The sequence below is a fragment of the Cebus imitator genome, unplaced genomic scaffold (assembly GCF_001604975.1).
Source record: "Cebus imitator isolate Cc_AM_T3 unplaced genomic scaffold, Cebus_imitator-1.0 Scaffold599, whole genome shotgun sequence".
Classification (NCBI taxonomy): domain Eukaryota; kingdom Metazoa; phylum Chordata; class Mammalia; order Primates; family Cebidae; genus Cebus; species Cebus imitator.
In genome coordinates, this window is record NW_016107914.1 from 662,278 (window position 1) to 684,763 (window position 22,486).

The window sequence follows — 22,486 nt, forward strand, 5'->3', positions numbered from 1 at the left end:
CACAAGGAGCACTAAACACAAACCAAACACCAAACAAAGCAAAGAAAGGAGGTCCGGAGTGCCGTGCGTTGGATACATTTCATAAAAGAATATGGCTTTTGAGAGACACCGTCTGGGCGGGAAGGACTGGACAGGGCGGTAAAGAAAGAACAGAAAAGCCACGGTGAGCGGGAGGCAATACTGGAAAAGAGAGAGGCCGAGCTGGGGAGGCTTATTCTTCCCCAGAGATGCCATTTATGGGAGAAAAGGGAAGTCAAGACTCACTCCCAGCAGCACTGGCGGGATTGGCAGCAGAGAGAATTACGTGAGTAGGGCTAGAAAGATTGGTTACGTCATGGAGCTGGCTGAGGACCGAGGACCGCCGGCGCACAGCACCCTGCAATGAAGCGCTTCTCTTGAAGGTACTCACTACCTCCATCTGTGGGAGAGAAAATGAGATAAAGTGTGGCTTGCACTGTTGTCCAGGCTACTGCGGGGGAGGACACATAGGGCGACAGCAAAGCCTCACTGGGCCACCCCACTCACTGGGAGCTGGCGATGTTTGGACAGGGCCCTGACCGAGACTGGCCTCTGTGCCACCCACCGAGAGAGGGATTGCTGAGCAGATGGTTAGTGGTCATGAGATCTGGAAGGGAAGGGTCACGAGTCGGGGGCATACAGCAAACATCTCAAAAATGCCCCTTGCAAGCCACTCATCAGGAAGCACTTCATAGTTCTCAACGTTTTTTTCCGCCCCAACACCCCTGAGGGACAGGACATGCTCCTATTAGAACCTGCCCTGCTTCCTCATGCTCTGTCTGCCTGCCCGTCTCTGCTAGCTTCTGCGGCTCATTGCAATGACCTGGCGGGGCACCCCCTCCAAACCTCAGTAGCCGAATGGTCCTAGCAGGAGGGGCGTTTTCCCACTGACCGGCAGGCATGGCTTCGCTTTGTCCCCACTCTTACAGCTTTCTACAAGTTGAAGGGGAAGCGAGGCTCAGGAAACTGAGGCCCACAGGAGGACCTTGATCCAGTGTCTTTGGACTTCCTGACCTGCCCTTGGCTGGCATGGGGACTCATGTCCATCTGGCTGGAGATGATGTGAACAGCAAAGCCAGTGTGCGCATCTGGAGCCCAAAGCTACCTGCTCCAGCCCGAGCCCTGCAGTGGCTACGTGGTGGCCACCAGGTTCAGCTAGGTGTCTTGACAGGGGCCAGGGCTTCGCGGAAGAAGGCAGCTTCAGTATTCAGACTCCCCCCGTAACTGAGCAAAATGAGGATGTCCGCCGCTTCAACCCTTGACGCGCTTCGGAAAGGACTCCTTCTTCTCAGCCTGCCCGGTCCCTTTCTGGCCAGCACATCCCACTTGCTCGCTTGTGACAAGGGGAACCTCGTGGTGCTGGCTGCGACTGTGAGGAATGCATACTGAATGTATCAGCGCACGGAAGGAGGATGGTTGATGTGACGGTGTCGCGGTGGCTTGGGGCGGTCTCCTGTCTAGATTCAGGAAAGGACTCTCACTGCCGCAAAAGTGAAGAGGGACGGGAAAGATGCCTTTCCTGCCTCAGGTTTGTGTTGGCCTGGCCTGGCTTCAGATGGTGTCCCAGTGGGAGAGCCACATCAGTGACAATACCACAGTTGCCACCACCCCATACCCAGAAGCCCAAGAGCTGGGCCAGGAGCAAGGCCCAGTCGCTGGTGAAGCTTCTCTTTGGGTTATAATGGGTGCAAAAAAGACAGACCGAGTCATGAGCGCTTCAAACAGCTACATGTTGTGGGTTTGAAGGACTCTTTTATTCTGGAAGGCACCCTGTCCGCCTGGTGCGTTGATGTGTTAGTGTGGAACCGTGGTGCGAGCCTTCGCTTAGCAACATAAAAGCGTGTGCCGGCCTCCAAAATCTGGGAGTGATTTTGGGGTTCATAAAATGCAGAAATCTGGGGCCAGCTGCCTAGGAAATGCTTTTCTTGGCTTCGGACATATGTACAACCTGATGGGCTTTTCCTTTAGCTCAATTTTTTCCAAGCAGGTATTTGGAATCAAAGGGAGCAGATGCTCTTTCACAGTTGGCTGAAAGAACTGACTGGTTTGGCATTCCTGAGAAACATGGTGAGTTGCATGTGACAAAGTCAAAGCGAAAAGCCTTGGGGGTCAGGAGCCAAGGGGAAAGGAGTGCATCCTGCTCCCGGGGTCACCATTTCCTCAGAGGCAAAGCAGGGGCATCACCAGCCCGTGTCTCTCTAGGCACCGACAATTGGAGCAGCCCGGAACTCTAAGACTAACCGACGGGACCCGCTTCTACTAGCCAGGTTGCAGTGGCACCCACATGCAGAGGACACAAGACACACAGGTGGCCAGGGTACCACTGATGCCACCTGACACTTCAGATCAGGGCAGGGTTGCCGTCTCAGCTGCATTGGCAAAAGTGAAGCAGGCCTCTGAGGGGCAAGGTCCTGCTCTCCGCACCCCCCACCCCAGGCTTAGGCAACTCTGGGCTCTGTAGCACAACAGGGGTGTGATAGATAGGAGCCCATCTGGGGGCAGCTGGGGGGCTCATATCCATGGTCTTGTAGAAGGCACAGTTGAACCGCTAGGAGGGCACTGGGGGAGACGGGTGCTGCTTCTAACATTTGATGTGTTTTAAATTTAGCACAGAAATATGCATTTCGGGGAACGAGAAAAGGCTGTTTGTACTGCAGCCCTGGCCTATCCGGGCACGGGGCTTGAGGCATTAGCCCTTGCACTTGGGAGGGAGACGCCATCTGGCTACAAAGCCGGTTCTCCTTCCTCGCCGGGGCTGTCTGTGTTCTGGCCAGGCCAGGGGGTAGGTAACAGTGCTGAGTCCAGACCTAAGACACCCTTCCCAGGCTGCGCTGTGTGAGGTGCCTCAGATGCCAGCCCCACCTCCCAGTTCTCAGCTTTAAATGTGAAGTTCTCCTGTGCCCCGACCTAGCCCTGCATGATTGTGGTCTCTGGGGTAGGCCTGGGGACTCTGTAGCTCTGGAAAGTTCGGCAGGAACTCTGACATGCCCCAACTCTAGTGCCCTGGGCTGGCAGCACAGGTGGCCCGTGGTGGGAGTGGAGTCAGAGAGGGCTTTGTAAGCATGAGGGCCCCAGGAGGCACATGGGAGTTGGGGAGATGCAGTGCACAGGCGGGCAGGGCATGTTTGGAAAGGCAGCCGGGGGTGCAGGGGTGCAGGAGGATGGGTTGACATCGAGAGGCAGGGGCTTGAAGGCCGTGTTCAGGAGCCTGGACTTCATCCTTAGAACAATGGAGAGAGGCTCCACCAGTCGCACTGCAGAGAGCGGCGTGGCAGGGGCTGAGTGCAGCCAAGACAAGCAAGGGAGGCTGCGGCCTGGGGGTGGGGCTGCCAGTGGGAGGGAACAGGACCCAGGGCACTGAGAACAGTCTTGGGCAAGTTGCACGGATGATTCTTTGGGACAAGCCCTTGGTGATTTGTGACAGACCTTGGGAAGGGCTGTGGCCTCAGGCCCTACCTAGATAGACTCCTGATGGACGCCCAGCCAGGTGTTCCCACATCACCTGGGGCTGGTGGCTTAGGCGGGCCCTGGCTGCGCCTCCAAGTGCGCAGGACCCCAGGGAGGAGCAGCAGTCAGTCGCTCCATGTCAGGGGCAGTGCGACTGGGGGTCCGGGAGAGAGGCTGGAGGGGCAGGGAGCGACGGCTGTGACCTGAGAGATGGTGGCCCAGGCCTTGCAGGAGGAGGTGGAGTGTGAAGCATGCTGGGTGGCCCTCTGGAGGCTGCTGGGGGAAGGGCAGGCCATGAAGCAGAGGCTGCTGTGGGAGAGGGGCGTGGCTCTTCCTTCCTCCCCGGCCAGGACTTTCAGCGCTCAAGGGCCACAGCAGGGTGGGGCAAGGGCTGAGCAGGAGGTGGGGGTGCCAGGCGGGTGAGGACAGCAAGTCTCCAGGCAGTGCCCACAGCAGGCAGGAGCGATGCAGGGATAGCCCGACCTCAGGAGCCGGAGGGGAGCCTTGCAGACCTAGGCGCGCGCCGTTTCTGGGGAGTGGTGGGCAGAGGCCGGGCTGCAGTGGGATCACAAGAGAGTTCCAGGGAGGGGTGTGGAGACACAGCGAGTCTGGAACATTCTGGCAAGGAGGTTGGCTGGGAGGAGATGGGAACAAGCGAGTGGGGTAGCTCTGGCAAGTGCCTGCTGCTGGTGGCAGTTGTGGCCACCTGACTTCAGGGGGGAATGCAGCTGACAGCCTTGGTCTTGGCCGGCCCTAACAGTTGGTTATTTGGATGAACAGAAAGGACCAACTAGGTGGCCAGAGTCCCAAATGAAGCCTCCCCATCGCGTCAACCTTGAGCTCGCTGGTGGCTGTTTGAAACGGGCGTGTCTTCCCGAGAATGTCACTTGCCTATGATCTGGGGCAGTTCCCGCCAAGTAAAGGGAGCCCCCGCAGTGATGAGGACAGCGCTGGCCCGCGCCTCTGAGAGAGCCATTAGTCACCCACACACACCTTTAGCTACAGGGGACACCTGGGCTCTGAAGGAGGTGTCAGGGAGAGGCGACCTCAGTGCCACAGCCATCAGTGGGCACATCCTGGAATGGCAAAGGGGACACCAGCAGCTGCTTTTGTGACCTTAGCAGCAAGACCAAAGGGTTTCCCTGTGGGTGTTGGGTGCAGACAGCCGGCTCTCGGCTGCTGCTGCCAACTTGCCTCTACCATCTCGGGATGGAAGCGCCTGGGCAAGAGCGAGGTGGGGCTTACCTGAGTCTGAATCCGGTTCAGGCCCCGGAACCAGAGGATCTGGCCCCTGCGGAGCTCCCGCTCGGCGTGGTCGATCTCTTCCTCGCCTTCAGCAAGCTCCTCGTCTGTCATCTCATCCTTCCCTGGCCCGTGCCCAGCTTCCTTCAGGCACTTGAGCTGGCTGGTGGGGATGGTGGCAATGACCTGGGGAAGCCACACAGAGATGACTGTGAGAGCCGGACTGAGCTGCGTCTGCCTGGCGTCAAGGTCCGCTCTGCAGAGGGAGACGCCAGCCTCCTTCCTCTAAAGGATGTCATTTGCTTTTTGTGATTAGGCAAAGGGGGTAAAGCTAGAGCAGCCCCCATCTCTGTCCCCCAGGAACTGGCAGCCCCTGGGGAACTGGCGTAGTGTTCCCCCAAGGGGCTGAGGTGCATTTTCAGGAGTATGTGGAGCTCTGCCCACCCCTCCTCCATGGAGTCCCATTCAGCCAAAGGGCCCAGGAGTGGAGTGCTGTGTAGCAAAGGCTCCTGGGAGAGATTGCTAAGCCCCTGGAACATCCTGCCTGAAAGCAGTGTGGCTTACCGGGGCCAGGGGCTGGGGGCCATGCCCCATACTCTACACTAACAGCTGGCCCTCCGGGAGGCTGGAGATGGAGGCCAGCCACGTGAGCACAGCATGGCTTTGTGAACCACCCCAAGAAAAGCTGTGGACACCAGGGCCGGGTGAGCTGCCTTGGTTGACAATACTCCCTGCATGTTGCTCCACACCGTTGCTGGGAGACACACCTGGAGCTCTGGCCTAGTCTCTCCTGGAGAGGGCATCTCCTGGGGTAAGACCGGCCTAGAGAAGACCTGTGCATCGGGGGAAGGTGGGAAGTGACAAGGAGGGTGGCAGGTGGAAAGGCAGGAGTGAAGAGAGGGCCACTTCTCAGTAGCTTTGCATATTGCAGGCCACTGGGAAGTGGGGGGAACAGTCTAGAAGGACACAGGGGACGCTGTAGAAAGGGAGTTCTAGAATGAGACGTCCCATCTGCCTTGTGTGTCTGAGCCAGTGTCCTTCTTGAACGTGGCCAGGTGGGGACTTGAGGACTGTTCACAGACATTCCCTTCTATTAGTTTTTCACTTGAAGATGCTTTATCTTTGTAATTGAACAAGGTTAAAAATGAAAAAGACAAGCTGGTAACCCTGAGAGGCTGAGCTACAGGCTGGTGCCATGTTCCTGGGGGGAAATGGAAGGCCAGTGGCCTGGGAGCTTGAAGGTCGAGAAGAGGGCCTGGCACCCCCTTGGGCTGTGGTTAAAGTCCATGTTTCGGGAAGTGAAGGGACCAGATTCTAGTGTGATTGAGAGGTGAGGTGCAGTAGCAGAGGAAAAGGAGAATTCTTAAATGAGTCAGAGGAATTGGGAGGACTGTCCCCGAGGACACTAATGCTGGGGTCGGCAAGAAGGCTGGCATCTATAGCAGCTGCAGCAGCCCCTGTGGACAGCACAGAGAACCAGCAGATCAAAAACAAAAGCCAGGCCGAGCATGGTGGCTTCTGCCTGTAATCCCAGCACTTTGGGAGGCTGAGGCGGACAGATCACTTGAGGTCAGGAGTTCAAGGGCAACGTGGCAAAACCCCGTCTCTACAAAAAATACAAAAATTAGTCTGGCGTGGTGGAATGTGGGAGGCCGAGACAGGAGGGTCACTTGGGCCATGATTGCACCACTATACTCTACCCTGGGCAACAGAACAAGGCCCTGTCTAAACAAACAAACAAACAAACAAACAAAACAAAAAAAGAGAAAGAAAAAGAAACAAAAGCCGGAATGTGCTCCCGAGTTCATGTGTTGAAGTCCTAGTGCCCAGTGTGGCTGGATTTGGAGTAAGGAAGTGATCAAGGTTCATTAAGGTCACCAAGGTGGGGCCCTGATCCTACTGCATTAGTGCTCCTAAGAAAGGAGACACCAGAGACCCTGCTCCGTCTCTCCACCACATGAGCACAGATTGGGGAGGTGGCTGTCTGCAAGCCAGGAAGGAGCCCTCACAAGGAACCGGACCTCTGCCTCCCTGGTCTCAGATGTCCAGCCTCCAGGACTTTGAGAAAGTAAGTGTCAGTTGTCCAAGGCTCCCAGTCTATGGTATTTTGCTATGGCAGTCGGAGCCGATGAAGATGGAGTAAGTGGATCCTAAACACCCAGGCTGTTTCTTCCTGATCTGACTGTGGGATCCCAGAAACTCCCGGTGTGTGTCCTTTCCAGCAGACCAAAAGATTTCCTAATTTCTCTCGAGACTTTCTCTTCAGACTTTGTCTTCACCCCATGGCTTATTGACCAGAGTGCTGTTTGATTGATTTAAAATATGTAGGGATTACCCAAGCTACCCACCCAGTTTGAAAGGACAATTTTTGACTCTTAACATGGAAAGGGGAGCTATGGGCAGTTTTCCTGGGCCATGTCACATCCCGGCCATGTTCCTTTGCATTCTTTTGCTGACACCATCCCTTGTGGCCTGTCCCTGGGTCCTGGTGTGTCAGAGGCCTGAGGACACAGTATGCTTCCTGGGGTGTGGACCCCAAGGCTCTGGAGCAGGGTTAGGGCAGTGGGGCCATCACAGAAGCTGTCTGTAGGGCAGTCTGGAATGAGGGGCAGGGCTGTCACTCACCTGTCCCCAGACCAGCTCCCCAACACCAACAAACAGGCACCAGAGCCACTGTTCCGTGGACAACGGGGAGCAGCTGAAGGGCTTCCCGCCAAACTGGACGATAACAATCTACAGAGGGCAGGTGAGAGAGAGAGGCAGGTCCAGCCGCAGCTCCCCAACCACCCTTGTCCTCCAGTGCCTTGAAGGCCCAGCCACCCTGGTCAGTTCCCCCAGGCACACAGGCTGCTCCCTTCTAGAGGACCACAAGGCCAGGGGTGCTGTGACAGAGCAGCATGTGGCCCCACCGCCCCTGGGTGCGAACCAGAGGCTGTGACACCAGGCCTGCGGGCACACCAGACATACCTGATTCTGGAGGACTCTAGAACCTTCTGGTTACCCTGCCTTGGCCTCCTGCCTCCTTGGGAGGCATCCAATTCTCAGGGGCAAGCTTTCCAGATGCAAGCACCCTGTCCCCTGTTGGACTCTCGCAGTCCGGGCCACTATCTTCCTGCCTTCAGTACCCAGGGCCAGGTATCAGACAACCGGGAGTGCCCCTATGCCCTAGAACTGCTGCAATGACACAGCCTAGCCAATCCTGAGCCTACCAGCCATGCTGCCTCACCCGCTCCTCCCCGAAGGACCCACAGCACAGGCTCTTGTCCACAGCTCCCACACCCTGGCTCCTGCCTGGCGCTCTACCACTCGGGCCCCTGTGGTGTGCCATGTCCCCTCCTCTAGGGATCTGTGAGTCATAAGCTGTCTTTCAGTGGCAACTGTCTCCTGACCTATTGGCCTTACTATACCTCAATTTTTCTACAAATAGACAGTGGGGCTGACCAGCCTGTCCACAGCCCTGTGGGAAGCAGAGGTTAGTGTGGCAGCACTGATCACAGAGGGCATCTGCAAAAGAACCTTCTGGAGCTATGGCGGCCTCGTGCCAAGGAATTAAGTACTAGGAATGGGAATGGCAGACGTAGAGGGGGCCAGGGAGGACTCCTTCCAGCACCTGTGAGAAAAGTTAGTTCTGATGAAGGCTCATGAAACCCTTTTGGAAACCAGTGGGCTAACCCAGGGCAAGGCCAGTGATATTTGGAAGATGATGAAGGCCCGCTCCACCATGCAGAGAGGACCAGGGGCTACAGGAAAGCCAGATGGGGTGGGGCTTCTTCTGGGAGTGGAGGTGGGGAGGCCCCTACCTGGATCCCGAAAGTGCCCAGGACGATGGTGCAGAAGATGGGGTTGCTGAAGATGCCGTCGAAGACGTTCCTCTCGCCATGGATCTTGCGGGCGTTGATCTCGTTGAAGAGCTGCATCATGACGAACGTGTTGAAGATGATGGTGTAGTGCTCTGAGGGGGGCGAGTGCAGAGGCGCGTTCCTCCCGCTGTCGATGTCGAAGAAGAGCTCTCCTGGAAAGTGGGGGCGCGTGCATGAGGGAGCAGCCCCCACGGGTGCCGGGCAACATTCCCCACTCAGGCACAGCCATCTCAGTGCGTGACGCGTCACTCAGGAGCGAGACCATAGTGTGTAGCTGCCAAGAGGGGTCTCTTGTCCCAGGGGATGGCCAATTCCAGCTCACAGACAAGGCCACAGACAAGGCAGCCAGACCACAGGCTCAACCGACCAGAGTCCTGAGACCCTATCAGGCCAGGGACAGTCCCAGGGGTGGTGTCCCTGAGCCTGAGGGCAGAAGGAAGAGGTTAAGAAGGTATGCTCTTAAGCTGGCTTTCCTTAGATGCCCTCCTCCTCCCTCTCCCACTCATGGTCCCCCTCGTCCCACAGCATCCAGCACAGCACCCCTGTCACTCCGTGGGAGCAATCGTCACGGGGTAACTGTGGGCTGTTCTGTTCCTAGGGTTACCATGGCCACTCTGGGGCTAGGTAGAGGCTGGGAGCAGGATGTCAAGACAAAAACTGTTTTTCAGCTACTCAGGTGCCTGGGAGGAGAGGCTGAGAAACAGCTGCAGGCTCCCAGGAGGCCTCGCTGGAGGAGGGTTGCTGGCCTGGCCCATTTGCCCCTTCCCCTGGGTGCTGTCCAGTCAAGAACTGCATCGTCCCACCCCATACTGGGCCCGGGGACACAGGCGGAGGGACACCAGACAGAATCTGAGCCCGAGGTGCTGGCAACAGTGTCCCGAAGGCCTCCTGCGTACCCCTGGCCAGCCTACCGACAAAGAGCAGGGTGAAGATGATGATGAGCTGGTACACGGCGTGGCCGAGGATATTCTTCATCATGGTGCGGGAGATGAGGGGCTTGTCACGGCCATATGGCTTTCGCAGCAGCAGCGACTCTGTGGGAGGCTCCGTCGCCAGGGCCAGAGAGGCAAAGGTGTCCATGATCAAGTTCACCCATAACATCTGCACGGCTTTGAGAGGAGAGTCCTACGGAGAGGAGGCGTTCACCTTTCCGTGGGCCGCCCGCCTGGGAAGTCCCGGGGTGGAAACCCAGTCACACCTGGGGGAAAACTCCTCGTGGGGTCCACATCACTGGGATTTCACGCCCATGAAAACAGATATCTCCTTTAGGCTAGCGGGGCGTTTTCTCTGGGCTGTCACACGCCCGCCTCCCTTCTCTCACCTGGTGGCAGTGATCTAGAAGGTGTGCTCCAAATCCCTCGCAGGAGGTGAAAAACCCCAGACCACAAAACAGCCTGACGATGGGGTCTGCCATTTGGGGCAACAGAGTGAGGGCTGCTCTCCTTGTCTCCTGTACCCCAGGAGGAGGAGGAGGCAGAAACTCTGAGCTGGACCTTTCTTCTCAGCTCCTCTGAGTTGTTGGTTAAAAATCAGCCTCACAGAAGCCAGACACACAAGGCCACGTACTGTCTGATTCCATTCATAGGAAACTTCCAGAACTGACAAATCCACAGAGAGAGAAAGCAGATGAGTGGGTGTCAGGGGCTGGGGGACGGGAAGTAGAGAGTGGCTGCTCATGGGGACAGGGTATCATTTTGGGGTGAAGAGAGTTTCCGGGAAGACAGTAGCGATGGTTGTAACATTGCAGAGGGAGATAAACCTCTGAGTTATGGACTTTCAAAAGGTTAAAATGGTTCTGGTGAAGTTTGTTATGTTTGAAAAGACCAAGTTGATCAGCAGGCATTTCAAATCCCTGTCAGCAAGAAATGGGTATTTTTTTGCACCCCCTTTCTAAGGGGGGGGGCAGCGAAGAAAATCTAGATACTCACCCATGAGGAAAACAGGACTATTCAGAAAGCATAACCCACACAGAAACTCATACACAGATGTTCCTGGCAGCACTGTTCACAAGCGCTAAAAAGTAGGAACGAGCTACGTGTCCATCAGGACAGACACACTGTGACAGTCTGTACCGTGGAGTGTTCTGAGGCCATGAAAAGGCAGGAAAAACATGGTGCTAAGCCAGATGCCAGACATGAGGCCACATATTATCTGATCCCATCGGAATGAAAAGTCTGGAACAGGCAAATCCATAGACCCAGGAAGCCTGTGAGTGGTGGCCTAGGGCTGGGATGTTTGGGGGGCAATGGGGAAGTGACTGCTCAGGAGCACAGGGTTTCTTTTATTTAAGATGATGACAATCTTCTGGAGCTAGATAGTGGCAATGGTGAATGTCCTGAAAATTCGAGTGTGGAATTGTGTGCTCAAAAATGGTGAATTTTTGGCATGTGAATTTGATCTCAATTAAAATAATCTGCAGCAATGAAAACAAAACCCTCAGTCTTATTAATCTGGCCCTCAGGCCTGAGCCCAGGTTTCCTAGCCGGGTCACGGTAGCCCTCAGTGCCTACCTGAGTAATGCAGGCGCCTGTGAAGGCCACGATCACAGCCACCACGTTGACTGTCAGTTGGAACTGCAGGAACTTAGAGATGCTGTCATAGACGTTACGGCCCCACATGACTGCCTTGACGATGCTGGTGAAGTTGTCATCGGTCAGGATGATGTCAGAGGCCTCCTTGGCCACGTCGGTCCCTGCGATGCCCTGACGGGTGACACACACACACTCACACACACAGAGTATTTGGGGAGTCCTTTCCCCAGCCCCCCTGGATCACCTGGCTCACCTGGGCTGGCTCCCTGCCCTTCCCTTCTGAATAACATCCCACCCCTCCCCTGCAAAGCCAAGAACAGGACTGATTTTTATCTCACACATTCTTATACTACACACAGTAAGTTGTCACATGTCATGGTGACGGGGCCTTCCTCATAAACACAGACGGTACTGATGACATGGCATCAACACGGCTTTACACATAAAGGCCAGCTGCCGCCACGTGGCCACCAACCAGCCTGGTCTGTTCTTAGCACTCCAGAGAGGCTTGCTGTATAAGGCACGCTGGAAAGCCCTGCAGGGGACACCCTGGGCAGGCGCAGTTGCAGCCGTGCCAAGCTGCTCAGCCCTCTCCCCTGCCCCAAGTCTGGCCCGTGAGAGCCGCTATCTCGTGAAGCTTTCGCTGGAGCTCCCCTCTGGGCTACAGGTGCCGGGAAGGACTGGGCTGGGTTCCCCAGGTGGCCTACCGAAAAAGGAGCCCAGCCTCCTGTGGGACCGCAAGCAGCCATGTGGGTGGCTTCTGCAGGGCCACCCTGCTCAGTGGGTGAGCAACAGGAAGGAAGTACAGAGGAAGAGCACATTTGGGGACTCTGCTCACCTCATCTGGGGCTAAGGGTCCATTTAGAGAGGACTGGGGGTGGGCAACTCCATCAGTGATGAGCCCCGCCCCCACTCCCCTTCCTCTCCACAGTACATCTCGTCTAGGGCCCACTATCACCTTGGGTATCACAACAGATGCCTTTAAACACGTGTTCCCAGACTGGCAGAGCCCACACAGGCCCAAGTGGCCCGGATGTGAGAGAAAGAACCTTCAGTCACTCTGTAACCTGCCCCAACACTAGCTCCTACTTCCTGGTATAAAGCTAAAGTTCATGGGACACACACAGGCCCCATCTGCCGTGGTGAGTTGGGATGCCAACTGGGTGGTTTACCATGGCAAAGCCCACGTCCGCCTTCTTGAGGGCCGGCCCATCGTTGGTGCCATCCCCAGTCACGGCCACCACCTGCCGCTGCTCGCCGCTGGTGCTGTCGATAATCCCTGGAAGACAGATCGGGGCAGGGCAGGGCTGGGCCAATCTGTCAACACATCCCTGTGAAGCCCTGCCCAGGGAGCTATGGGGGCAGGTTGGCCATGAAAACCTTTTGGGATTGCACACGTGCTGACTGTCCCAATTATCTGTGCTCCCTATCACCAGGACCATCTCCTATCCCCAAATAAGCAACCAAGTCTCACTGAGTGACATGGCCAGGGTGGGAGGATGGGGACTGGGGGCTGACTGACTGGTTAAGGTCTGGGGACATGATCCCGGGTCCCTGGCTCTAGACCCATTGCTTCTAGAGAAAGGCTATGTGACTTGGAGTGAGTCGCTGGCCCTCCCTGAACCGCTGTTCCCTCATGGGCCCCAGCCCTGCTGCTCCGGGCTAATGGGACAAATGGACCCGGCTTCTTAGGCAGGCCCTGGCTATCTGTTTGGGAACCTGACTTTTGGCATCAGGGAGCAGACAACCTCAGGCCGACCACCCCAGGAAGGCGTGGGAGCTCAGCTACCTTTGACCAGAGTGTGCTTGTCGGTGGGAGACGACCGGGCCAGCACCCTCAGCTTGGGCCACACCTTGTCCAGCCGCTCCTGTTCTATCTGGGGAGGGGAAGCACAGGACGCTGCAGAGCTAGGGTGGGCACGCGGGGGCAGGGAGGAGAGGGGGTCGGGGGCAGCAGACAGCCGGGTGCTACCTCGCCTTTCTCGTTGCGGATCCGCCGGTTGAACTCTTTCCCTTCCAGGCACAGGAAGTCCTCGCCAGGCTGGATGATGCCACATTTGGCTGCGATGGCCCGGGCCGTGTTGATGTTGTCCCCAGTCACCATGCGAACTGTGATACCAGCACGCTGGCATTTTCGGATAGCTTCAGGGACCTGGAAGAGACAAGAGAGGTGGGTGGGGCTATCGAGGCAAGACATCTTTTGTGTCGAGCAAGTAGCCCTTCCTCTATCAGATCTGCAGGCAGTGCAAGGTCCGGCAGAGGTGACAGTAAAGCCAAGCCATGGGTCCCGATGCAGGGTCCCTGTGGAGGCATGGGCCCAGAGGAGGCCCAGAGGGTGGTGGGGCTGTCTTGCCCCAGCCAAACTACAATGAGTGGGTGCTTCCCTCCTTCACCATGCCAGGCCCGGGGGACCAGTGACGACAGACCCAGGCCCTGGGGACCATCAGATTTACATCTGGAAGAGTCACCTGGGTCAACCTCATTTTCCAGCTGGAAAACAGACCCAGGGCTGCTGATCTGGGGTAAGCCTGCGTTATGGACAGGCTGGCAGGGGCCATGTTAGCCCTAAGGAAGAAGGAGGAGGGGCCTCGAATCCTCCGCCGCCTGCAGGGCTCCCACCTGGACTCCTTCCTCACTTGCCTCTGTAGCCTTTTTTTTTTTTTTAAACAATATAAAACCTAAGACATTTTTCTCAGGAGTTAATGTTTTTCCTAGAGTTGTAGGTTTTGTAGGATAATGTATTTCACTCCACCCCAGGGGAAGCCAAGTGTGGCCTTGGTTGTGTAGCACGCGTTTCAGTTTTCAAACGCAGATGCTCCTCAGTCTACGATGGGATTAGGTCCCAATGAACGCACGATACGTTGAAAATACCATAAGTCAAAGATGCATCCAATGCACCTAAGCTGCTAGACATAGCTTAGCCCAGCCCGCCTTACACATGCTCAGAACACTTGTGTTAGCCTAGAGTGGCGCGAAGCATTGAACACAAAGCCTAATCTGGAATACGGTGTTGGCTGTCTCATGTAAGTCACTGAGGACTGCACTGAAAGGGGGAAACAGAAGGCTTGTATGGAACTCGAAGTGAAGTTTCTGCTGAATGCGCATCACTTCTGCACCAAGTTCAAACATTAAGTTGGGGACCTCATGCACCATATGAGAGTCGGGAAAAACAGAAAGAGAAAGAGGTTCCCCAGTGCAAAGGGTTGAGAGCAGGAGGCCAGGAGACCGGCTGGGAGATGGTGGCATTGTCCCAGTGGTGGAGGGACAGGGAAGACAGTTCCCAAATGAAGAGGTATGTGGCTCTTCAGGCTTGGGGACAGAGAGACAGGATCAGGCAGCTGATGCCACTGAGGCGGAGGGGCAGGGAAGCCAGGTTCAGAGTTTGGGAACCTGAATGAGGAGGTCAGGCCTAGGCAATGCGCCTTGTGAACTCTGCTGGGTGAGTGCAGAAGCCCTGGGGGGACAGTCGCTGAGCCCGAGGAGGAGAGAGCCTGAGAGTGGGCGGGTGTCTCAGGTGTGGCCAAGCCCGCAGAGCGAGGGAGCCTGGGGCAGGTGGGGTAGACACACAGGGGCAGGGAAGGACAGGGACCTGGGAGTCCTCACATGCTGGTGGCCCTTGAGGCCATGGGCAGGGGGCTGTGATCTCTGCCACGGTGAGCGCTGGGGGCCCCACTTCAGGCTGTGGCAGGGCAATCCAACGATCCCTGCGGCAAATACCACCAGGTGGCCTGGAAGGACGAGCCCTGGGGTGAGTCCCTTGCTGCCAGCCTCGGGGACACTTTCTACTCTGAGGCTCTTGGGGTGCTGGATAAGATCAGGAGCCACAGGAAGACAACTCTCCATTGGGCGAGTGAATTCCTGTCCTGAACCATCTGGAAGCCACCCCTCTGCTGCCACCAAGTGGCCGTGACGAGCCTGAAAACCTGCAGCTGTGAACCCAGGCCTGCCACCTCCTCAGGCCAGATGTGTGTGGCCCTGTTCCTTTCCCATGGCCCCAAAGGGCCAGGCCAAGCTGTCCTTCCTTGCCTGCTCAGCCCTGCTCCCTGCCTTCTTCCCAAGGCCCCACAGCACGCAGCCAGCCAGGTGTCTGGAGAAGTCGCCAGCGCCCCTGGCCAGCCCAGCTCCGGGTTCATTACCTCCCCAGAGGCACGCTTTCTGTGTCCCCCCTGGGCCCAGCCCCGAGGGCCCTCTTCTGGCTGCAGCCCTGCTGCACCTCCAAGCACCCTGGCAGGTTTCAGTGATGCCCCTGTGTCCTCCTGCCTGTTGTCTGCACCCAGGTCTTTGCTGGGCCCTCTGTGCACCCTCCTCAGCCACCATCAGCTTGGCCAGTCTTTGTGGGGGTCTTCCCGGTGTCCTCAGCCTGGCCTTGCTGCTGTGTTCTGCCACTTGGACTCTCTCTCTCAGCCACTTTCAAGCCAGAAAGGAGCTGTCCTTGCTCCTCAGGCCCTCCAACGGAGGCACTCGATGGCTCCTGAAGGGAGAGGCCTCCCCACCTTTCCCCAGCTGTGGCCTTGCTTCACCTCGTTGGCACCCTCTCCTTTTGCTCTCCCAGGCCCAGCGGGGCCTGGGACTCATGCCCCTGCCTGCCTTTGCAGGGCCCATTTCCTTGGCTGGACTTCTGTCCCTGTCCTCTGCTACCACCCATTTCTACCAGGGCAGGCTCAAGGCGCTCCCTCTCCAGACGTTGTGACCATGTTCTCGGGACGCAGGGCTGCTCTGTTGACAGTACCCATGGCTGGCATTTAGATGCACTGTCTTTGAATTGAGTGTCTTTGCTATGTGATCCAATACATGAATCCCTGTCTCCCGAAGGAGCATCCCGAAGCTTCTTCTCCGGGGTTGCACCTGCATGCCCCAGGGCGGCTCCTGAAATACAAGGTCTCAGGCTAATCAGCAGGATCAGAGTGGCCCTGCTTCTCCCTGGGGAGACAGACGGGTACCTCCACGCCTCGAACTCTCCCTCCGGGACCTGCTATCCTCCACGCTTTCCAGGCTCTGCCATCTTTCCACAGCAAAGTGACTTCCCAGCATCAAAGCCGTGGCCAGCCTGACCTGTGCGCCTTCATTCTGCTCTTGCATCTGCCACACAACCCTTGAGGCCCCCTTGTCTGCACTCCCCTGGTGGCATCGTTCACACGGAGATACGCTTCTGGGCTCCCTCTCCCACCAGGACCTTTGCTGCGAGCTCTTTACGGGACTTCCTGCCCTTCAAGTGGTCCCAGCCAAATCCTCAACTAGTAAATGCCCATCCTGTCCCCCAAACCTGTGTCCCTCAGGCTTCAGCTCTACCTCCAGTTCATCCATCCTGGGGGGACCAGATCCCAAATGTTGAGGGTCTCTCTGCCACTGCCACCCTCTCAGCTGGAAGACGGTAGAGCTTGAGCTGGCCCACCCAGGACCTGTGCTGATGCCAGGGTGACAGCACCAGGACGGGGCACAAGTGGACTGAGGAGGGACCACAGTGACTATGTGTGAAGAAAGGCCGCCCCTACCAGTCCGGACAAGCTTGGGCAGAGGGCACAGTTACCAGGGCAGCTCACAGAGAAGGCGGTGGCTACCTCGGGCCGCACAGGGTCCTCAATGCCCACGACAGCTATGCAGGTGAGGTCACCCACGACCTCATTCTCATTGTCCCAGTCGGGTTCCTGGCCTGCAGGGAAGTCCCGGTACGCGATGCAGATGGTGCGGAGACCGTCACAAGCCATCGGCTCGATGATCTTCCTCACCACGTCGTCCCGGTCCCGAGGCCGGAAGCTGCGGAGTTCACCATTGCTGTTTAAGATGTTGGTGCACCTAGGCGGGGGTGGGCAGAGACAAGGTGGAGGAGGGGAGAGAACAACAGGAAACAGCGTTGGTCACACTGGATTGGTGGCTTAGCCCAGGACTGGGTCCTATCGAGAGGACAGCCCCATGTGAGAACACAGACACACAGGGAGAAGGCCGTGTGACCACACGCAGAGACTGGAGAGGGGCACCTGGAAGCTGAGGAACATGAGGACTGGTGGCCACCACTGGAAGCTGGAGGAGGCAGGACGCATTCTCCCCGAGATGCTCTGGAAGCGCTGCAGCCCTGCCCATATGCCCTGCTTTTGGACTTCTGCTGCTTGAAGCCCCCAGATACTCATGAACTGTGGCAGGCCGAGAGACCGGGAGGTGGGCAGGAGCACATGGCTCACGGCAGCACCACCACAGACTCCATGGGGCAAGGGCATGGACCATGGGCAAAAACTGAACTCAGTGGACAATCGTTATCACCAAGTCCAGGCAGCCACAGTCTCATTAGAGCTCTCATGACTCCAGGAGCTTCTCAGGTGGGGATAGGAGCCGAGGGCCACAGAGGTGGGCGAGGTGGAAGACACCAGTGGGGCTGTGAGTGCCAGGTGCTGCCAATGCATGGAACGCTGGTGATGAAGGAAATGATGTTACAGAAGCTGTAGGGATGGAGGGCCTCCTACGGATGTGGATGCACCCATGGAATTCTCACACCCCTTCCCAGAGATGAGTATCCTGTGATCTCCATGCCACAGGGGAGACTGAGGCACAGGAGTAGGGGGCAGTAACTTGCTCATGTACACACAGCCAGCACAGTGAAGCTGGGCTGGGCCTTTTATTGACAGTCCCTCTGTGAATCCCGGTGCCTGCCAAAGGAGAAGCACGAAAGAGGGTTGAGGCTCCCACAGCAGGAGGGATGGCTCTGGTGAGGAGGGGCCCTGGCCGTGGTGGGGAACGCTGTGCCTGGCAGAGTTCTGGGCAGAGTGCTGTGGGTAGGGAGGCCAGGCAGGATGCACTTGGTGGTCCAGTCTGCTGAAACCAGAAAGAAGGATAATCCTGGGCCTTTGGGGATCCCTGGATGTCCTGCAGAGGACCCTGTCCTGAGGGCCCTGGGAGGACAGCCATGAGGAGCCAGGTGGGTGGGGGACAGAGAAGCCAAGGCCAAGAATGTGGAGTCCAGGAAGGCTGAGTGGGCGTGGGGACACCAGGGCACCTGCAGGTGAAGCTATGCATGCTCCCTCCCTTTGTTCTAATAGCTTTATTGGGATATAATTCACACACCACGCAGTCCAGCCATTTAAAGTAGACAATTCAGTGGTTTTTAGTCACAGACTTGCACAACTGTCACGTCTCCAATTCCAGAAAATTTTCATCATCTCTAAAAGAAACCCCATGTAAGCAATAACAAGAAAACAATGTAAAACAGACACTGTCAAGAGAGTAAAGACAGGCCTCGGCGTGGGGCAGAATGCGTGGAAATTGCATAGCTGATAAAGGCCTAGGATCCAGAACGCATGATAAAAACACAAACAATCCAACTCCGCAATCAGCGAAGGCACTCAGCACATTAGCGTCATTGGTCATCAGGGAAACAGACACCTCCTCATGGCCACAAGGGTGGCCCCACCAGCACTGCCACACCAGAAAATAAGTGCTGTTGAAGATGGGGAGAAGGAGGGACCCTCGCGTGTCAGCGGTAGGAATGTGAAATGGTTCTGCCCCTGTGGAAAACACCCAGCCATTCTTCCCTTAGTGTTAAGCTTTTAAGTTTCATCCAAAAGAGTGGAAAACATGGGTTCACAGCAGCATGACTCACTACAGCCAAACACAAAAGGCCACACAGAGTAGGAGTTGCTTGACAGGAAATGTCCAGAAAGGCGAATCCATAGGGACACGAAGCAGATGAATGGGCACTGGGGCTGGGGAGGGGTGTGGAGAGAGGCTGCTCATGGCTCTGGAGTTTTTTTCTGGGGCGATGGAAGTGTTTTGGAACTGGGTTGTGGTGATGGTTGCATGATATTGTGAATGTGCATTCAACTGTCCACTGTAAAGTGCTTGAAATGGTGAATTTGATGTTTCCCTCTTTGACCACAATAGAAACAGAAACTGCCAGGGGCCTCCCTGCTGCACACTCACTTTTTCAGCAGGATCTCTGAGGCCCCCTTGCTGAAGAGGCGGAAGCCGCCGTCAGGCATGCGGATGACTGTGCTCATGGACTTGCGGACTGAGTTGAAGGTGTACACTTTGTAAAGTTTGTCTTCCGGGATCTGCTCCCTCACTGGCTGGAAGTCCCGCTTCAGGTCCAGGACGAAGCCCAGCAGGGCGCACTCCGTCTTATTGCCCACCTGGCGTGGGAGGGCGCCTTCCTTCTCAGGAGGCTGCAAGATGAGTAGGGCTAGCATGGCATCGGGGACCTGAGACCTCCCTCCATGTCGTCCCTGGGGCTCCAGCTCTGCCCCTGTGTGGTCAGCACATTGTCAGGGTGTGGGAGGCAGGGAGCAGAGGAAGGTCTACCTAGAGGACTGCAAGGGCCATGCCTTAGCTAAGGCAGTTTCCCAGCATTTACTGGGCTTGGAAGGGCCTTCCAGAATTGGCAGGCCCTGCCCAACAGCCAGAGCCACCTGCGAGGATGGACAGGAGGGTTAGCGGCACCCCAGGGACCACTGTGGCTCCAAGCAAAAGTTCTCAAGGGGGGCCTAATGAGCGCCTCACAACGGCTCCCCCGGCACCCTGGCTGGGCCCTCCCCTGCGCCCACCCTCGCCCTGTCCACCCGCTCCTGCCCCAGCTCACTAGTATTTTGGTGGTATAGGCACTGTTGATGGAGATGGCATGGACCAAGAGGTCAAGGATCTTAGGGGTCAGGGCGCTGGGGGCCGGAATCTCTTTGTAGTGGGTGTCCCCTAGATAGGACTGGACCACGGTCATGCGGTTGGTGGTGAGCGTGCCCGTCTTGTCGGAACAGATGGCTGTGGCATTGCCCATGGTCTCACAGGCATCCAGGTGGCGCACCAGGTTGTTGTCTTTCATCATTTTCTGCAAAGGGTGGGGGCGGGGTCATTTGGCCCAGGTGCTTGTTGGGGTGGGGGAGTGAGAGATGTCAACACAAACATCATGTGACTCTGTTCTGCTCCGCCAGCTCCACGTGTGGCACTAAGCCCACTGGGAATCTTGGTCAGCCCTGAGCCAACAGCAACGCTCTAAGGCATCAGCAATCTCATCTAATGGTGGGGGCGGGATGCGCACCCAGGGCCTCCCCTGCCCGAGCCCCCTCTCAGCTACCCACCACCCCTACCACTCTCCCACCTCACCACCCCACCCCTGGCTCCCCCACCCTCCTCCCATTGCCTCCTGCTGTCCTGGGCCCTCTCCTGACCGCCACCTCCCCGCTTGGCATCTGCAGGCAGCACCTCCACCCCCTTGCCCACATTGTGTAGATACTGACCCCCTGGGGACCCCACAGCCTGCTTTCTGACGGATCAGGAAAGCTGCCCACTGGGTCCCTGCCCAGCACCTCCCTTCCTCCCTTGAGCCATCCCAAACTTCCCCCAGTTTATACTGTGGCGGGGAGGTGCCTAATGGCTTCCTACCCAAGTTTCCGCTTCTGTAAACGGTATCAACTGTAAGTTTTATGATTACCTTGACAGAGTAAGCTAAGGAGATGGTGACAGCAAGAGGCAGGCCCTCTGGGACAGCCACGACCAGCACAGTGACACCGATGATGAAGAACTTCACAAAGTACTGCACATAGACCGGCGTGCACTCTGCCAGCCACGTCCGGCCTTCCACAACAAACGTCTCGATCACAAAGTAGAGGACCAGGATGATGACAGTGATGGCGGACATCACCAGCCCTGCGACAGCCGGGGGAGGACAGAAAAGTGGTTGCCAGGGGTGAGGGAGGGAGGGAGACAGGAAGAGGGAAGAAGAGGTGTGGTCACGGTCTCAGAGGCCTTTGTGAACGGCTTGTGGATTTGCCTTGCATTTTGGGATAAACAGCCCTGACTTGGCTCAGCAGGTGAGTTGGGGCCTGTTTGCAAGGGGGCTCTGTGTGGCCTCTTCTGGAGTCCTGCTGGGGCAGGGGAGTGGAGTTTGTGCCCTGATGGCATCAGAGGCACTGCTGGGGAGGACCAGCAAGCTTCTATCCCCCACTAACCCCCAGAAGTCGGGTTACCAGCCCCACATGCCCCCAGCTGCCTTTTGAGTGTGCCAGGGCAGAGCCTGGAGCCTTGGGTGGGGGCACCTCATGGGCAGTGGCTCGGTGTGTGACCCAGGGCTTTGGTCAAGGGTGTGGGATTTATGCTCTCTAGGGAAGAGCTGTGCCAGGCCCTGATGGCCCTTGCTGGCCCTGGCCTGTGCCCCTGGCTGCCTGGTTCCCACACCGCCTGCCACCTCCCTTCCACCTCACTCTGCACAGCCTGGGGTCATCTCCAGGAGCCCAGCATCTTCCATGACCAGTTGCTGGCCTGGGCCCACCACCTCCTGCCGTCCCTACCTGCTTTCCCGATCTGCACGGCTAGCTTCGTGAGCTTCCCCTGAAGGACAGACTTCTCTTTCTTGGGTGTGCTTGCTTTCTTCTTCTCCCGATCCTCCATTTCCCCACCCTCCGCACTCTTCAGGGGTTGCATTTCCATGGCCACTGCCCCATCCTGCTTCTTAGCTGCACACAGAGGAACCCCATCGCCAAGGTTAGAGCCTGGCTGGGGAGAAGGGGTTACAAGGGACTTTCATGGGGAAAGACATTCCACACCACAGAGAGGATGCAGGATTCAGTAGCGCTTTCTTATTGCCAAGTCCACCCACTTCCTTTCTCCCGCCTCCTAAGCCCAGGCTCTCCAGGCACTGTTCTAGGTGGGACAGAGATGGTTCTCTCGGGAGAAGAGAGGACAGACACAACACAAGGAATTTGGGCACACAGACAGGGTGACCGGTCCTGGAATGCCCCAAATAATACCTGAGAGCAGAGGGCTGTGGCCCATGGAATGTTCCAGAGCCCTGAACTGACTTGTCTGCCTACTGGTGTCCGAGTCACCTCCCACCTCCCTCAGGGAGGCCCAGGAGCCCGTGCACTGTCCTCCCACCAGCCAGCCCTGCACCTGCTCAGGTTCCATCTGTCCCTCCAGCACCCTCCCCGCCTCTCCCTGGAGCAATCCTGGCCACCCTACGTCCTCTTCGGCCCCAGGACTGATACAGCCACCTGGGGACAGCAGGCTCATCTTTCTCCCTTGCTACTCTCGTCCCCCGTTCACTGGGGTTCTTGGCGCTATGGCCATCACGTCTGCCTCCCCTTACTCCTGCTCACCTGGCAGCCCAAGGCTACTCGCCATGGCTCCTCTTCCCAGGGGCTTCAGGACGAAATGGCCTCACCCAGCTGGGCCCCTCTAGCTTTGCACCCCACCTGCTGCCACCTTCTCAACCCAGGGCTTCAGCCATCAGGCTGCCCCCCAGTGCCCTCCCAAACCCTGATTGTCTCTGCCTGTGACCTTCCTGAGGGCCAGGACCTGCCTTGTCCCCGTGAAGTCCCAGCACCTAGAGCTCGCTGCTGCATTGGGCAACATCTCCTCTGTGGGCCACACTGGCCTCCCTCACTCCCCTTCTCCTACTTCCTGAGCCTCACA

General features: G+C 57.2%; 1 protein-coding gene across 9 annotated transcripts in view; it reads right to left on the reverse strand.

Annotated features, from left to right (window-relative positions):
- ATP2B3 (ATPase plasma membrane Ca2+ transporting 3) overlaps positions 1 to 22,486 on the reverse strand; it is a 60,248-nt gene that overhangs the window by 10,034 nt on the left and 27,728 nt on the right. Inside the window, exons 8-21 of one of the 9 annotated variants that reach the window (XM_037734279.1) lie at positions 21,364 to 21,528; positions 20,508 to 20,722; positions 19,662 to 19,904; positions 19,007 to 19,248; positions 16,657 to 16,891; positions 13,071 to 13,250; positions 12,888 to 12,975; positions 12,271 to 12,377; positions 11,078 to 11,269; positions 9,479 to 9,692; positions 8,508 to 8,719; positions 7,333 to 7,440; positions 4,711 to 4,893; positions 332 to 418 (exon numbers count right to left, since the gene is read on the reverse strand). In XM_037734279.1, the coding sequence (XP_037590207.1) occupies positions 332 to 418; positions 4,711 to 4,893; positions 7,333 to 7,440; positions 8,508 to 8,719; positions 9,479 to 9,692; positions 11,078 to 11,269; positions 12,271 to 12,377; positions 12,888 to 12,975; positions 13,071 to 13,250; positions 16,657 to 16,891; positions 19,007 to 19,248; positions 19,662 to 19,904; positions 20,508 to 20,722; positions 21,364 to 21,528 (2,471 nt within the window). Of the gene's footprint in view, positions 1 to 264; positions 419 to 3,502; positions 4,021 to 4,710; positions 4,894 to 7,332; positions 7,441 to 8,507; positions 8,720 to 9,478; positions 9,693 to 11,077; positions 11,270 to 12,270; positions 12,378 to 12,887; positions 12,976 to 13,070; positions 13,251 to 16,656; positions 16,892 to 19,006; positions 19,249 to 19,661; positions 19,905 to 20,507; positions 20,723 to 21,363; positions 21,565 to 22,486 lie in introns of those variants that run through there. The other 8 variants (XM_017516645.2, XM_017516641.2, XM_017516644.2 and 5 more) reach the window with 8 other exon arrangements.